Source organism: Cannabis sativa, unplaced genomic scaffold (assembly GCF_029168945.1).
Source record: "Cannabis sativa cultivar Pink pepper isolate KNU-18-1 unplaced genomic scaffold, ASM2916894v1 Contig5, whole genome shotgun sequence".
Classification (NCBI taxonomy): domain Eukaryota; kingdom Viridiplantae; phylum Streptophyta; class Magnoliopsida; order Rosales; family Cannabaceae; genus Cannabis; species Cannabis sativa.
In genome coordinates this window covers 182,971-197,807 of record NW_026870041.1, presented here as the reverse complement: position 1 = coordinate 197,807, position 14,837 = coordinate 182,971, and the positions used below count along the sequence as shown (strand labels likewise).

General features: G+C 31.0%; 1 protein-coding gene across 1 annotated transcript; it reads left to right on the top strand.

Moving 5' to 3' along the window:
* The first annotated feature begins 68 nt into the window (after positions 1–68).
* Positions 69–1,491, top strand: LOC133033377 (uncharacterized). The gene is made up of 2 exons (XM_061108095.1): positions 69–931; positions 1,045–1,491. Exons 1-2 carry the CDS (start codon positions 611–613, stop codon positions 1,489–1,491), a joined length of 768 nt encoding a protein of 255 aa, XP_060964078.1. The 5' UTR covers positions 69–610.
* The last annotated feature ends 13,346 nt before the right edge of the window (positions 1,492–14,837 follow it).

Here is a 14,837-nt window from a genome sequence, read left to right as displayed (position 1 = left end):
TTTGTTATAATTTGCAGTTGACAGTGTACTCCGTTTTATGTCCGCGGAGTAATGAGGCCGGGTTTTTGAGCCACGTCACTGGAGGTGAGGCGCCTCTATTTGTGGATATGGAAGAATTGGTTATTGGCGATGATGGCCAGCCTACTCAGGATAGTTTGCGCAGCCAAGCTTCAAAGCTTGCACTCACGCTAGAACAGCGAGCGGAGGAAGCTGGAATCTTCAGAGATGATACACCACCACATTCTCCACCATCAGGGGCCCGTTCTGTTCCACCGTCTGCCTCAATGCCCGATTCTGCATCTATGCCGCAGTCAGCATCTATTCCCAGCACCTCACAGCCTCAGGTGCCAATATCTTCTGCCATATTGGCAAGATTGGAGCGTGTTGAAAAGGAACAGCTTGCTTTGAAGCAAGGCCAGACTGATATTTTGAAAGGGCAGAATGAGATAATGGGTTACTTGAAGACCCTATTGGCTCTTATGGGAGATCAGAGAAGGCCAGCGCAGAGGCAGAGCCACAGCCAGACGCCGTGTCTCCAGGAGATGAGTTCATTCTTCCGAATGATTACAGACCTAATGATGAGGAAGATGTACTCCGGACACCTCAGAACATGTCGGTCACGTCCATTGGAGATACCCAAGATTCAGAGGTTCAGGTTTTAGAGACCGTTCCAACACCGGTGGAGAAGAGAACGAAGAAAAGGCCAAGGTGGTTTGACGAGTACACCGAAATGAAGAAGAAGATGAAGCCATCAACAACCAATGTGAATGTTGACCCACTTCGGCCCGTTGATGAGAAGCTACTACATAGTTTTCGAAATTGGTTAGTGGGAACCATCGGAAACAAGTATCCGAGGGACGTCTTCACCGGTCTGTGTGGCGTGGCTTGGTTCTCGACCCTAAATACAGACAAACTATGGCTTTCTGATGACGTAAGTTTATTAACTAAGTATTATATGTTGTTATTTACTGCTTTTTACCGTTGTTATTTGTTTTTTTTTTAATGTTGTTATTTACTGCTGACTTATTTATATGTGCTGTGCAGCATTTGGATGCTGCTTTCCATATGATGAGGAGGAGGCAACACTTCTTCCCGGAGTTGTACCCACGTAAGTGTACTGTGATGCCATCTTGGTTTACCTCATCGTTGAGGGGTCGGTGGGATGCTTGGAAGAGCAATACTGACCATGATGGTTTTGTTTGGGATGAGTCCATCTTGGAACTCCTTCGTGGGGATCCAAACCAATTTTTGCCTTCTTGGAAGGGTATGGAGTGCATATACATGTCCATGTTCTTGAACAGACCGAAACATTGGATCGCTATGGAGGTCAATCTTGAGTTGTGGAAGATATTCCTCTTCGATTCGAGTCTTGGATCTCTAACGAAAGACGAACTGAATTCGCTTATGGATGTGTGGTGCCCTTTACTAGCCGAATTGGTGGACCAGTGTGGTGTATGTGACACTCATTACATGGTGATGGTCCTCGAATGACGACCTCCGAAAGTCGAGTCGGACCTTCGACTGGGAAATGATGGACAATAAAGTTGTACCTCAGACAAAATCGAGGTAATTTAAATGCATTTTTTTTATAGTATGTTTATTAATTAAGAAAAAAATTTTATAATATTCTCTATGGTTTATTAAATTTGGCGTTTACCTACTATTGCAGCGGCGATTGTGGAATGTACGTCATAGAGCATATTGAGCATAAGTTATTGGATCTACCATTCGATGGAGTACATGATCAGCATATGTCGCTCTTTCGGCAGAGATGGGCAGTAGATTTATTCTACCAGAACTTGGCATGAACTTTAGATGTTTAATTTTTTATATTTGTTGAACAATGTTTACTTTTACACTTTTCAATTTGAACAAACTACTTTCACTAAAATTATTTTATTTTATCAGTAGAACTTGTTTTTGGCTCAGATTTTTAACAAAGTTTAGAAATAATGCAATACGAAATACGTAACAGTACAACACATGTTCATGCCACAAATTAAAAATATTTTACACCATAAATATAAATAACATAATAGTCCAGCGCATCACAATACTAATAAACTAAAAATTTATGTTAAACCTCGGTAGGTGCAAGTGCTTCTGTTGTGTCCCGTGGCACCGCACTTGCTACATTTTCGTGATTTTATAATCCTTTCACCATTACAAGCAGTTCGGTTGTTCTTAATTCTTCCAACCTTTTGCTTCTTGGGTCGCCCTACTGGTTGCTTCTCAACAGGCACTCCAACTGTCATGTTCTTTATGTCATCAGGTAATTCCCAATCATCCTCGTCACCAACTGGCATAATTGTTCCTTCATATGTTCTCCTCCAATATTCGGTTGTGTAATATGGCGAGCATAGTGTGTACACGCTAATACTTCGCTCCTGAGATGCAGCACATGCATGAGGACAAGGAAACTTCATGCCCGGAACAAGCCGCAAGTGCAACTCTTTTCCTGGAAGTCCACTACGCCACCGGTGAGAACTGTTCTTCCAGGGTGAACCTGCAACGTGTAAGGCCCGCATGAGTCAACGTTCAAAAACCGACCTTTTTCAAAATGCAATGCCAAGTCCTCCTCCATTTCTGGTGCTAGGGGTTTCGTCCACTTGTCAGCTTTTTCTTTTCGTGAAGCAAACCACTTTTGGACTTTGGACCTCAGGAATGCTATGCCAGAAGAAGGATCGGGAAGTCTCGTGCATCCTTAGTTGTGTTGTTGAAGCTCTCGGCCAGGTTGCTCGTCATTACATTGTAACGTACCCCTGGAAAGTACGACCGAACCCATTTTTCAAATCCGATTTCCTCAAGATATTTTGCAACCGCTGGATTCATGGCCCGAATGTTCTCAAATTCTCTGTGAAACTCTGATCTTGAATACGTGTACGCACACGTGTAAATGTGATTCGTGAAGACGTCAGTCTTGAACTTGTGGTTCACGTTCATAATAATGTGGTGGTAGCATGCACCGTGGTGTGCATCAGGGAACACGATATCCAAAGCACGAACAATACTTTGATGCCTATCCGAAACAAAAGCTAAGTTCTCAACATCACCAATCGTTTCTTTCAATTTTCTCATAAAATAGGTCCAGGAATTGTGGTTTTCACTGTCAACTATAGCAAAAGCTATCGGAAAGATATGACTCCCTGCATCCAAAGCCACTGCACACAACATTTGCCCACCATACCTAGTCTTCAAGAAAGACCCATCAACGCATATAACAGGTCGACAAAACTTAAACCCCGAATAGAAGGACCCGAGAGAAGAAACAATACTTGAAGCGACCATCTTCTACCACAAAATCTGTGATGGTACTGGATTCCGCAACTGTAGCATGTGCAAGTAACTAGGTAATAAAGAGTACGAATCTTCAGGTGTACCCCGAGTCAGGTGTATTGCCTTCTCTTCGCACCTCCATGCCTTTTCGTAACTCATTTGGATCCCGTAATCCTTGTGCATACTTTTTCTTATATCGAGAGGGCAAGCCGATCCGAGCCGTCAGTTGTGAACTTATCCTTAATTAGATGGGCAACTATTACAGGTGATGCTTGACGGTTATCTTTTCCTCGAAGATCAAGGGAACATGTATGTACATTATGAAATGTACTCACCTCAAACATGTTAGAAAGTACGTTCTTCTTCGCTCTTAATCTCCACCCACAATCTGTATCCTTACATGTGACGTACCAAATATCGTCTGGGACTTCCTAACGTAGTAGTCAAACCCTTTCTTCATTGCATACAGGCCAACAACCATCTTTAAATGCTCTTTGTCTCTAAAAAACTTTCCCACATGTAACTCCCTGCCTGGTGTGCCACCGTAGATATATAATGACTATGATCCTCGATGTCTTCTCTTGTATACATTTTCTCCTTGAATTTACCGTAACTTGTCGAAGAAGAAAATGGATCGCTCCATCCAGTCACATTGGTACCTCGAGCATCAGTAGGACCACTAACATCATTGGTCTCTCTACCATTATTAGGACCCGTCTTGTCGGTAGTTCCTCTAGCATGACTGGTTTCGCATGGACGACTACTACTAGTACCAGTGTTTGGCAATTTTCTCTACGGGGCATTCTTTTATGTGTCGGTGGCCTCGGTGGTATTTGGTACGATAGTGGAGTCAAGTTCAAAGGTACAGCAACAGGGGCCTCTGTACCTTCGTCGTCTCTTACGCCATCATTGCCCTCGACATAATATTCAGGGTCTGGACCATCACAAAAACCATCAATGAAGGGCATTTGTGCTACAATATCAGCACTCGGCATCATAGTGTTTAATTCAGGTAATACATCCGCAACCAACACCTCTGGATTTGTTTCTGGAACAAAACTCCCAACCTCGCTACGATTATCCTTAACAGAACTTGGTGTGGGACTAGGATCAACCCAAACATTCTTCTTTAACAAAGTCACAAACAAAGGAATAAATTCATCTGGCTTCTTCGCAAGTGTAGATAAAAAGTACCTTGCACGCTTATCATTTCGAATAACTTCAGCAGGATACTCATAGCCTTTCCTGTACTTGTAATTTACTTCCAATTTCAAGTCATACTCCGCTTTGTCAACATCCAGTTCTTCGTACAAAACATCAACCAAACCTGAGTAGCTTAGGTTCGGATCAATGTCAATTGTCAAAGCGGCACTCCCTTTATAAATCCAATCTCTACCATCAAGCTCCCAAACACCATTATACATAACACACGCATTAACAGTTGAATCTGTCACAAACATTTAAAAAAACACAGTTATAATTTACAACAAAAATCTCACCGAAAAAAATCTTAATTAATCATTAATAACAAAACAATAATAATTAATTGATAATAAAATAATAATTAATAATTAATAAATAATAATAAAATAATTATTAATAAAAAAATGAAAAATAAAACTATAATTAATAATTCATAATAAAACAATAATTAATAATAAAAAATTAAAAAAAATAATAATAGAATATAATTAATAATTATTACTAAAACCATAAAAAATATAACAATAATTAATAAAACAATAATTAATAATAATTCATAATATAAAACAATTATTATTTAAAATAATAATTAATAATAAAAAATAATTATTAATTGATAATAAAATAATAATTATTAATAAAAGAAAAATTAATAACACAAATATTAATAAATCACTACAAAATAAATTAAGCATACAATAATAAACAATAAATAATCATAATTAATTAAATAAAAAAAAAAACTTGCAGTAGGGTCCGATTGGTCCGACCATCGGACCCCATGGAGGTGCATCGGACCATCCTTTAAAAAAATAAAAAAAATTCAAAAAAGATCCAAAAACCACTCGGGTCCGATGTCGGACCCATATGGAGAGCATCGGCCCCAGGGTCAAAAAAAATTAAAAAATCAAATTTCCCATAAAAAAAAATAAAAAAAATAAACCAAAAGGGTCGGACCATCGGACCCACATGGTCCGACCATCGGACCCATCGGGCCCACATAAAGAGCATCGGACCCAGGTCCAAAAAATAAAAAAAATTAAGAAAAAAAACCAAAAGGGTCGGACCATCGGACCCACATGGTCCGACCATCGGACCCATCGGGCCCACATAAAGAGCATCGGACCCAGGTCCAAAAAATAAAAAAAAAATTAAAAAAATACAGAACGGGTCAGACCATCGGACCCACATGGTCCGACCATCGGACCCATCGGGCCGTCTTCCCTGCCATCAAATTTTTCAGCTCATCGGACCCCCATCGGGCCAGCATCGGGCCCGACGAAAAAAATGCAGAAAACCAGAACAAATCCAGATTTCACAGGCAGCAAACTTTATCAGAAAAAACAGCTAAATAACAGCAACAATCTACAGATCAAGCATCAAAATAACATTCTAAACTAAATATAACAACAACAAACAAGATTGTTCAAACAAAAAAAAAATTACCCATAAGTTAGTGTATGATGCTCGTCCAAAAATGAGAGAAATTATGTGGTGAGCCTTGTGGTGAGCCTTGTGCAGTGTGGTGCTAGTGTAGTGAGGATGAGAATAGAGGAGCAAAATTTGACCTCCTCTGTGTAGCTTCGGTTAGAGAAAAGAAGAGAGAGGGAAAGAGAGAAGAAGTGATAGGGGGGTGAAGGAAAAAAGAGAGGGTATTTTGGGCATAATAGAAAAATTGTCATATATTTTAAATATAAGGTATTATGAGTTTTGAGGATAAATTTTAATTAAATGCAAGCATACAAATTCAAATTTCCCTATAGATAATATATTCACCACGTGACAAACCTTGTGTGACTCTGCCATACTTAACTTAGATGTAACATATTCATATTCATTGGCTCACCATTTCGATTGAGGATTTCCACATTTGTCTTGTTCCTATAAACATTGCATGTAGTGTAATTGTCATTAAGAATGGTATACATTGCCTTGTACAATTATAATAATAATAATTATAATAATAATAATAATAATAAGAAGAATAATAATAATATATTTTGCTTATAATAATGTGTAGCCCACTAGTCATAATATAATAAAATAAAATAAAAGAAGTGCTAAGTAAACTTTTCTACCACTCCCCTATTATTCTATAGGGTAGATTTAATATAAAAAGAAATTAATGTAGAATACACTGTTTTTTTTTAAAACATTTTTCTACAATAAAAGTCTTGATTGATGTTTAACTACACAAATGACATTTTTCTTGCATGTTAACTTGGTACAACATATTTTAATAATTAAAAATATCATTAATTCTACTAAATTATGCTTAATGATTAAATTATTTGAAAAATAAATAGAGAATTTTTTCATGTGTACTCATCATTGTCATAATTTCAACTTAAACAATAGCTTTTCAATGATATTGATATTTTACTTTTTTTTTTGTTCGAAATTGATATTCTACTATATTCAATAACTAAGAAATATCATAAACATTAGATTCTAGAAAATTATGTTTAACAATTAAATTATTTCACAAAAAAGTTTTTCATTGTGTTCATCAACATTTTATTATATTCTACAAGAATTATCTGATGAAACTCAAGGAAAAGAATTAGAAATATGAATTTTTATACAAAATACCTAAAATTATATATTTTTTGTATTTATATGGATTTTTTTACCCATTTTTCATGAAAAAACAACTTTACATATTTTTATTAAAAAATATTATTATCCATAAAAATATTAAAAAATTATAAATTTATATTTTTACAATTTTTTTGTCTTTTTTAGATATTTATAAAAATATCCAATCTCTTCTATCTTACTCATGTTTAAGTAGATTTCTAAAATAGTTAAAGACTAGAGAATATTTTCCTCTTAAGAAAAACATAAAAAAAATGTTGATATAGAGAGTGTGATTGTCTAGAAGTCATCTATTTAATCCAAACCAAGGAAAAAGACTGTTTTTTTTTTTTTTTGAGGTTTAGCGTAGAGTCTAATTGTCTTGAAATCATCCATTTAATCCAAAGCAAGTTTAATATAGAGTTTGATTGTGTAGAAACCATCCACGCTAGAATTTGAGATAAGGTGAATAAAATTCCATCTCAAAATCAATTGGTAATAGGAGGAGTAACTCATTTATCTTATATATTCTATTATCGTTCCACACATTAACAATGTGAGACTCTTTACATCTCAAAATGGTAGCTATTTTATTTGTTCACCATCTTGGACAACTCGATCATAAACGGTTTTTTTTTTCTCTCTTTTGCTCTACTTTCTGGATTGGTGGCTATTTTTTTGGCTTACTATTCCCAAATCACAAATGACTTTTTTGACTTTGGCTTTTGGATCAATTATTTTTAGATTTTTTGTGGCTTTTTTTGGCTCTACTTTGATCGATTTCTTTTTTTGGTCGGATAGTCGTTAGAGGGTTTTTTTGTTGTTTTTTTTTTTTGCTCTGATACCATGTTAGAATTTGGGATAAAGTGTGAGGTTTTATCTCAAAATCAATTGATAATGGAAGGAGTAGCGCATTCATCTTATATATTTTATTATCTTTCTACACATTAGCAATGTGAGACTCTCTAACAATCCATTTAGTCTAAAGTAAGGAGAAAGGCTGTAAGAATGTTTAGACCAAATTCGAAACTTGTTATTATATGATAATGTTTTTTTTTTTTGTATTTTATGAAGCTAATGGGGGTAGTTTATGTATTAGTCAATTAAGTTTTAATTAACAAAGTTACTATTATGTAGAGGTTAATCTTTCTTGTACAAATCTTGTTTTGCAATAGGATTTGTGTAATCTTATATAACTGTAGTGATGTATAAATGACTTTATTTTGAAAAAAAAATAAACGAAAATATATCTACATAGTAGGACCTTATAATTTAGAGAAATGCTAAAATATATCAATGATGTCTAATACTTTCTTTAGTGTTATATTGTTATTGGTATAATTAAGTATCAAGTCCATATAATTTATTGTAATATTTTTTTTAAGAAATATCACTAACTAATCATAAGACGCTATCTCTGAATAGTACTAGACACTCCTAGTTCCGCTAACAATACTCTATAATATATACTACATATTGTTATCGCATCTTTTAAAATAATTTTGGTACATTGAATACTTCATTTTTTAACCACTACAAAATCTATTTATATTTTGTAAAAAAAAAATTTAAAAAAAAAAACAACATTTAAATGATCGTCATTTCGTAAATATAAAGTCATAATAACTTTTATTCACACATTATAAAATAATAAATATATTTTATTATTAAAAAATAAATTTAAATAATTAGAAAAATTACTTTGAATATATTTTTTTATCACAATATTAAAAAAAATAAATTATTTTTTGTTTAATAAGTATATTTTATGAATAGGAAGGAAAACATTAAAAAAAAATTGTATAATTAAAAATATACATTTATATAAAATAAAAATTATTAACACATGATATATTTATAAATTTTTGAAATGTAAATAAATTGGGGTAAGTTGAAAAATACCACTTTTATTAATCAATTAATCAAATTTACCTCTACTTTTATATTTATTTGAAACATACCTCTTTTTATGTGTATTGTACCCAAAATACCCTGACATAAGAGAGTCACATGGAGAGTATCTTGAAGTGACATGGGTAAAATTGGTATAGTGTTTAAAAAAAGAGGTAAAAATGATAGACTTTAAAAAAGAAGGTAAAAATAAAAGAGGACAATATAAAAAGGGTATAGAGTGTAATTTCCTCAAATGAATTTGGGTTAGTTTGGGTATGAATTTACGAAAGTACCCCCGAATTAGTAAAAGAGTGATAACGTGAGTGACCCACCAATTCAGCAAACTAAACGGCGCGTCGCGTATTCTAATAAAGCTCACAATGAGTCCGTGGCCCTAAATAAAAATTATATATTTATTATTTGAAAAAAAAAATTACATATTATCAAAAATAAAATAAAAAAGGTTATTGTTCAAAAAAAATAATAAATAAATAAAAAAGGTTATTATTATTATTATTATTCTTTGTAGGGATAAGAAAAAGACAGGGCTCTTTGCCAAACACGAACACATGTTAATCTCACCATACACGTGTGCAGAGGCTGTTGTCCTCGACATCCACACGTGTAAATTTCATTCTAATCCAAATACCAAACCTTTCCACCAATCACCAACCTTTCTATCCTTTCTTCTTAATCTTAAGATATACATAGAGATGTTAAAGAATTATGAAATTTCCTAATAACCTTAATTGGTGATAATAGAAGGTTAATTAGGATTTTTATTTTTTTGAATTTTGACATGTATTAAATTATATTTTTTTAATTTTTTTTATCGTTAAAAATCCTATGAACTATTGAAATTGTTAGATTTAAATACTTTTATTTATTTTTGTAAGGGAAGTCTAATATAGATGAAAGTTTAGGGGATATGATTTGACACATGTCAAAGTTTGAGGAGTGTGATTTGGTAGATATTAAAGTATGGGGAGTATGATTTAGTACATAAACAATCACTAAATTAGTAAAATTGAATGAAATTTGACAAAAATCCTTAAATTTGATAATCTTAATAGTTCAGGAAGAATTTTTAAGGGTTATAAAAGTTCAGGAGACATGATTTGATACATGTCAAAGTTTAGGGGACGAAAATCTTAATTAGCTTTAATCCCGTGTTCTATATAGCTTAATACTTTAGTTTAGGGTTATGGGTCTGATGCCCCGTCCGATGGGCCCATCGGACCCGACTTTAAAAACCCAAAAAAATGGTTTTTGTGCGATACAGTGCGGGTCTCGATCGGAGTGGTCCGATAACAGTGCTGGTGGCGGTGGGTGGTCGTCCGTCATCGTGCGGTGCTATCGGTGGCGGTGGGTGGTCGTCCGTCGTCGTCAGAGGTGAAGCCGATGTGGTGGGTGTGGGTGTATTGTGCGAGAGGGAGAGAGAGAACTAAGCCTTTTGATTATAGTTTTTTAAATGGGAGGAGTATTTGTGAAAAAATAGTAATGTGGTCATATATGACCAATTTTAATAATTATGAATTTAGGAAAAAAAATTTAAGATATTATAAGCATCAAATTTCAAATTTCCCTAATAAATTTAACGAATCCTATAAAAAAGAAAACTCTAACAATAACCTTAATTAAAGAGTAAAGATCCAATAATTATCAAAAGAGTGTAAAATTCTATTTTTAAAATACATAATTGAATTAGTAGCGTGCGCAATTTATATATAATTAAGGGAAAAAAACAAAAAAATACAAAAAAGGAAAAAAAATTACAAAAATACTTTGGGCCGGCCCATTAAACATTTATACAGTCCACATACAAATATTTACAAAAATACCACATGCACTAAGCCTTCAGCTGTACAGAGCGAACCAGATGAAAATACGCCCTCGTTTCAAAACCGCAAAACAACCAAAATGAAACCAAAACGAGAAAAATACAACTATTAATTCTGGCAAAATCAACTGGAAAAAAATACCTGCAATGATCGAAACTGAAAATGACGAAAAAAATCAGAAAAACTGTGAAGAAACTGAAATTACACATTTGTTTTCTGTTTTATTCGATCAAAACAACTCCCCCTAATATCGAAATCCAGATTCATGAAATGTAGATCAGTAACAAACAGATCTGGACCTCCCACCAAATTCAAAACAATGTATGATGTGAAATTTTTTTAAAAAAACCTCATGAATAATACATCTACGTTATATACAGTTACATTTTGATTTATTTTTTGTTTTGGTTGCCTTATAGTTGCATTATCGTTTTATGATAGTTTATATATTATGCAAGAATTTCATTTGATGGGGACTAAGAAATAGTAGTTATACATAGTAAGTTTTGTGCAAATAGTTGCATATTAATTTTATAGTGAAATAACATATGCCAGTAGCAAAACTATAATAAAACTACAAAACAACTGTATGCAAGTGCAAATAGTTGCCTTATAGTTGCATTATCGTTTTATGATAGTTTATATATTATGCAAGAATTTAATTTGATGGGGACTAAAAAATAGTAGTTATACATAGTAAGTTTTGTGCAAATAGTTGCATATTAATTTCATAGTGAAATAACATATGCAAGTAGCAAAACTATAATAAAACTACAAAACAACTGTATACAAACTAAAATACAGGAAAAACTCTTTGAACATCAACATCCATGATAAATCTCATTGTTACCCATTGATGAAATAAAAATGGACAGGAAACAACTAGATAAAAAACATATTAAAAAAATACATACAGAAGGTGTAAAATTTCAAATATGGGAGAAAACCAAAAAGAAACCGAAAACAAACCTCGGTTCGAACATCAGCACCAACATTAGCTTTTTTCCCAGAAACGTTGACAATGAAATCTCTGCATTATTTGTTGAGCAAACATACATAAGAAGCACAATGATTTCTATACTCTTTCTGGCTTTATTCTCTACACAGTCGCTCCATATGTTATCAAGGTCCGTTTCTTCGTAAGAATATATAAGAAACTAGATTTACAATTAAAAATTTAAAATAAAAAGAAAAAGAAGAATTGTTATGTAAAAAAAATTTAAAATTAAAAACTGAAAAAAAATTAAAAATTAAAAATTAAAAACTGAAATAAAATTAAAAATAAAAAGAAAAGAAGAAAAAAAAGAGTGAAATGATGGATTGATTGATAGAAGTCAATCACAGACCTGTAACAATATATAAGAAACTAGCTTTACAATTAAAAATTAAAAATAAAAAGAAAAGAAGAATTGTTATGGAAAAAAAATTAAAAATTAAAAACTGAAAATAAAATTAAAAATTAAAAATTAAAAACTGAAATAAAATTAAAAATAAAAAATTAAAAACTGAAATAAAATTAAAAATAAAAAGAAAAAAAGAAAAAAAGAGAGTGAAATGATGGATTGATTGATAGAAAATGAAAAAAGAGAGGGAATAGAGTAGGATTTGATTGATGATGGATGAAATGATGACTAAGTGGTATTTGTGTAATAAAACCAACTTTGTAAGTAAAAATGTAGACATAGGCGTGTAGAGGTATTTAGGTAATAAATTGTGCAAAATGGATTATTCATGTAAAAATTTCTATAATTAATAACAAAATATTTTATTGTTAATAATATTCTAAAATTTTATTTTGTAAAGCCTAATATATGTCTAAACTTTTATTCTTAATGTCATTTGATACAAAAATATTGTGAAAGTATATAAGTGGTTAAACTATTTCGAGCTAATTTCATATCAAGAAAATAAATAAACAAGTGAAATTCAAATAAAAAATGTGCGTTAAAGTGGAATTTTTTGAGTAAATATATACATTTTTTGTAAGAGTATTTTTTTTTTTTTTTGATAAAATGTCTGAATAAATATTTGAATATAAGGTTTTTTTTTTTTTTTTTTTTTTTTTTTTTTTTTGTAATTATTTGAATATATAAATAAGTTATTAAATAAAGAATATTTTCCGACCCATCCAATATTACAGAGATGAATACAAACTTGAATTTTATTATTTAAAATAAACAATAATAATTTTGAGATTTTTTTTATATAAAAAATAAGGTAAATACTATTTGAAATTCTGTGTTTTGCAAAAGTTACCAATTAGACTATCTGTTTTGTTAAATGACAAAATAGACTTTGTATTTTCCAAAATGGTACAAATAGGACCCTAAACTGATTTTTTGTCAAAATAAAATTTAATAATAATTCGATCTAAAGGTGTTATGACAAAACTGTTTATATTTTTTGTACCTGTTCGTGTTAGGAATTGTCTTCAAGTTGGTTATATTAAAAAAAATTATCAAAAATTAAGTTTATGATCCTATTTTTACTATTTTAGAAAATACATGACCTATTTTGTCATTTAACAAAACAGAGTCCAATCAATAACTTTTGTAATATTTAACCTAAAAAATACACAAATACTATGTATTTTATAATTAAAAATAAAAAATAGAGGGGCACGTGTTATATGAGTATGGCTTTTTATTTATTTATTTATTTTATCAAACACAATAGAGTGTGTTTCAAAGAAAAAAATTATTAGAATAATAAAAAATTATCTGAAATATTATTAGAATGAACAAAACTAAGTTTTATTTCCTTATTAATTATAAATAAACATAATGAAAAAACTTTACTAAGGAAGTTTCCACTTTAAAAAAAATAATGTCTGATAGAAACATCACAATACAGGTGTCAAACACTAAAACCTACCAAATCAAATATCATAGTTTATTCCAATAATATATTTTCCTTAATAAATTTATCACTAAAATTAATATACATAAATAGTGACTATAAATGTACCTAAATTTATAAACCTTTCATATGGTTGGCAATCAACATTATGCTTTCATTTCCTTGATTTAGTAAAGCATTATCCTTTAATTAACCAATAAGAATTTGTTTCCAACATCGTATTAAGTCGTATTATATTATATTAAATTAAATTATATATTATATTTTTATATAATATTATGTTAAAATTTAATTTATACTAAAATATTATATATTTAGGTGTCCATAAAAATTAATACCACATTTTACATAAAAATATTGCGTAAAATACAATTCAATATAATACAATACAATACAATATAACATAATAAATATAGCATAAAATACAATTTAATATAGTATAATACAATATAATATATAACCAGGGCCGTCTTAAACATTTTGGAGGCCCTGTTCTAATTTAAAATTTGGGCCCCTACAAAAAAATGTAATTTATAAATAATATTTTTGAATATTATCATTCAGTTGTATATTTTACAAAACACCAACAAATTCCAACTATTTATAAAAATTGTTATTGATTCCAATAGAACAAAAAAAAAATTATAAGAAAAAAAGAATATAAAAAATTTGAAAAAAATAATAAATAGCAGTAATAGATTTTTTTACTTAAAAGCATTAATAGAATTGAAAATGAGCTTTGGGCATTGGGATAGAAATGACTAATGACAAATTGTTAGCTCTTTCAAAAGTTAGGTTCATTAAAAAAAATTATTAAGCATTAAAGAAAAAAATATATTAGGCCCTTTATTGTTTTGGGCCCTGTGCAGTAGCCCACTTTGCACTCCATCATGACCGGCCATGAATATAACTTAATACGACGTTCCAAACGAGCTTATTAAGAAAATAAAATATCATTCAAATATATATATATATATATTTTTTTTTGTAGAAAAAGACTATTTATACCATTTTAATATTATAAATTATTTAAAAATTTTACATTAGTGAATATGCTACAAAAGATTTTTTTAGTACAATTTGAATTATATTTTCTATAGTATAAATTATTTATATTTTATAATATTTATAAATAATTACAATGTATACATAAAAAAATTAAGCTCAAGAACTCTGTTAACAGAAATA

What these genes read in the sequence shown, in the direction of transcription:
- LOC133033377 (XM_061108095.1), top strand. Translation starts at nt 611, where the DNA reads ATGTCGGTCACGTCCATTGGAGATACCCAAGATTCAGAGGTTCAGGTT. An exon ending in AACTATGGCTTTCTGATGAC is followed by an intron (nt 932 to 1,044) that starts GTAAGTTTATTA and finishes TGTGCTGTGCAG; the next exon opens with CATTTGGATGCTGCTTTCCA.